Here is a 2,258-nt window from a genome sequence, read left to right as displayed (position 1 = left end):
GTGTGTGTGTGTGTGTGTGTGTGTGTGTGTGTGTGTTTCAGACAACAAACAGAACCTTTGACATCCCCCTGACCCTGTTTGGCTCCGTAGTTCTCAGAGAAAGACTCAACTATGAGGACATAACACGGTACCTGGTCATCATACAGGCTAATGTAAGTGTTTTTTTTTTTTTTACTATTTGCCTGCCACCTTTCTGTGAAGCAATCTAGGACCAATCATAAGCATGATATAGTATTTTTTTCATGTAATTTAAAAGGTGGAAAATAAACTCTCCTGCCGAGTGGGTGTATAGTCTGCAGCCTAGAGTGTTCATTTTATGTAAATGTTTATTATCATGGTAACATTCCTGTCTTGGACTATTTCTGCTCTGTTGAGTCAGCCTTCAGGGAACTATACGCACATCCTTAATTATCACTAATGTCTTTGTTTATGTAATTGTTTTCCTCCTTTTATTTCACAGCCCTCTGTATGTTTTATTCATGAGTAATCTATGATATAGTTCATTTCACTTAACGTGCAAAACTCATGGGGAACAGAGGTAGAAGTCTGAAGGATCTAAACTGAGGCATGACAGAACAATGTTTAAGTTCCTGATTGTGCCAATAGGGTTTTCGTCATGAGACAAAAAACCTTGTTTACAAAACCTTTAGTTCTCAACAAATTGTGGCAATTATCCACGTGTATCAAAGCCCATTTACCCTGAAAGCATTAGTAAAAGTCAACCGTACACTGAAAGATTAATGTGTTTCTGACTGCTCGAAAGCCTGACATATTCACTGTTCATCTGAATACAATATTAAAAGTGTGTTGAGTGGTTGTGAATTTGCTGAATATAAATTCTTAACAAAGAGACCTTGTGCTACCAGGGGAACAGACCCTTTCAGTTTGGCTGACGTCAGCCGTGCAGTTGCGTGAGAAACAATGTAGCAGTGATTGACTGCTGCTTGACAACTTATAATCTTATTCAAATAACTCTTGTAAATCATACGTCTTTTGTTTTACAGCTATAAATACATGTTCATATTATTAGCTATGAAAATAATTCATCAACATTTTGGCAAATATGTTTGTTCACTTTTTTTGCTGAGAATTGGATGAGAAGACTCATAGCACTACTATGTTTACATTCTAAATACGAAGCTACAGACAGTTAGCGTAGACTGCAAGCAAAGATAACCTGGTTCTGCTCAAATTTAGGAAAATGTGTGCACACATCATCTTTACAGCTCACTAATTCATACAATCTAGTTTGTTTAATCTGTACAAAAACTGAAGAGTAAAAACTAAAAGTTGGTGTTTTAGAGCCTGGGTTATGCTGGAACTATTTCCCTCTACGTCAGTTCTTAAGATAGCTGTTCCCAGCCTTTATGCTAAGATAAGCTAACTGTGTCCTGGCTGTAGCTTCACATCTAACACACAGCTGTGAAAGTGGGATCAATATATTTTCTCATTCAGGAAAGTGAGTGTGCATATTTCATATTAAGCTATTCCTTTAAATCAAATAATATGTCTGAACAATTGTACTTCTCTGGGAAAAAAGAGTGATAAGTTGATGATTTATTTTCTGATAGCTTCAGTGACCAAAAACATGAAATAATTAAAAGCTTGAATGAATAAATAATGTTTTATTATTGTCATGCATAACACCAGATACCAGATTAGCAACAAAAATGACTTTATAATTATTTTATAATTATAATTTATAATGACCATAAATATCTAACAAATAAACCCTTTTGTTGTTTTCCCCATGCTTTAGAGACAAAAGTTGCCAACTTATGTTCATTCAATTTAAACAACCACTCCATTTTGTTGTCACAGTTGTCAACAGATATTTAATTTAAGATACGTGCTCTTAACTCAAAATAATAAGAACAATATAAAAGAAGATTAATTTTATACTTCTCCTAATTCACATATTTTATTGTCTTGGATGTTTTTAAATCTACCAACTTCAAGGGCAAGGGGAAGGATTCCTGTTCTTTTTAACTGGGCCACTAACGACCTCCAACTCCTCAATAAGTTTGCTGTAACATAAGGTTCAGGACCACAATAATGTTTGATTTGAATATAAATTTGTAATTTTTTGTCAAATGTCACAAGTAACCGACTTTAAATTGTGTTCATGCTGCAGGTTAAATTATTAGATATACATATACAGTACAGGACAAATGTTTGGAACCACTTTCTCATTCAATGTGTTTTCTTTATTTTCATGACCGTTGTTTACATTGTAGATTATCACTGAAGGCATCAAA

The 2,258-nt window shown here is 34.3% G+C and overlaps 1 protein-coding gene across 4 annotated transcripts in view; it reads left to right on the top strand.

The window, feature by feature from the left end:
* LOC116671265 (protocadherin-15) overlaps positions 1 to 2,258 on the top strand; it is a 173,982-nt gene that overhangs the window by 63,830 nt on the left and 107,894 nt on the right. For all 4 annotated transcript variants that reach the window (XM_032502392.1, XM_032502391.1, XM_032502389.1 and 1 more), the window contains one exon: positions 42 to 152. In XM_032502392.1, coding sequence (XP_032358283.1) covers positions 42 to 152 — 111 coding nt within the window. The remainder of the gene's footprint in view (positions 1 to 41; positions 153 to 2,258) is intronic.

Source organism: Etheostoma spectabile, chromosome 21 (assembly GCF_008692095.1).
Source record: "Etheostoma spectabile isolate EspeVRDwgs_2016 chromosome 21, UIUC_Espe_1.0, whole genome shotgun sequence".
NCBI classification, from domain to species: Eukaryota; Metazoa; Chordata; class Actinopteri; order Perciformes; family Percidae; genus Etheostoma; species Etheostoma spectabile.
This window is presented reverse-complemented; position numbering and strand designations above follow the sequence as displayed.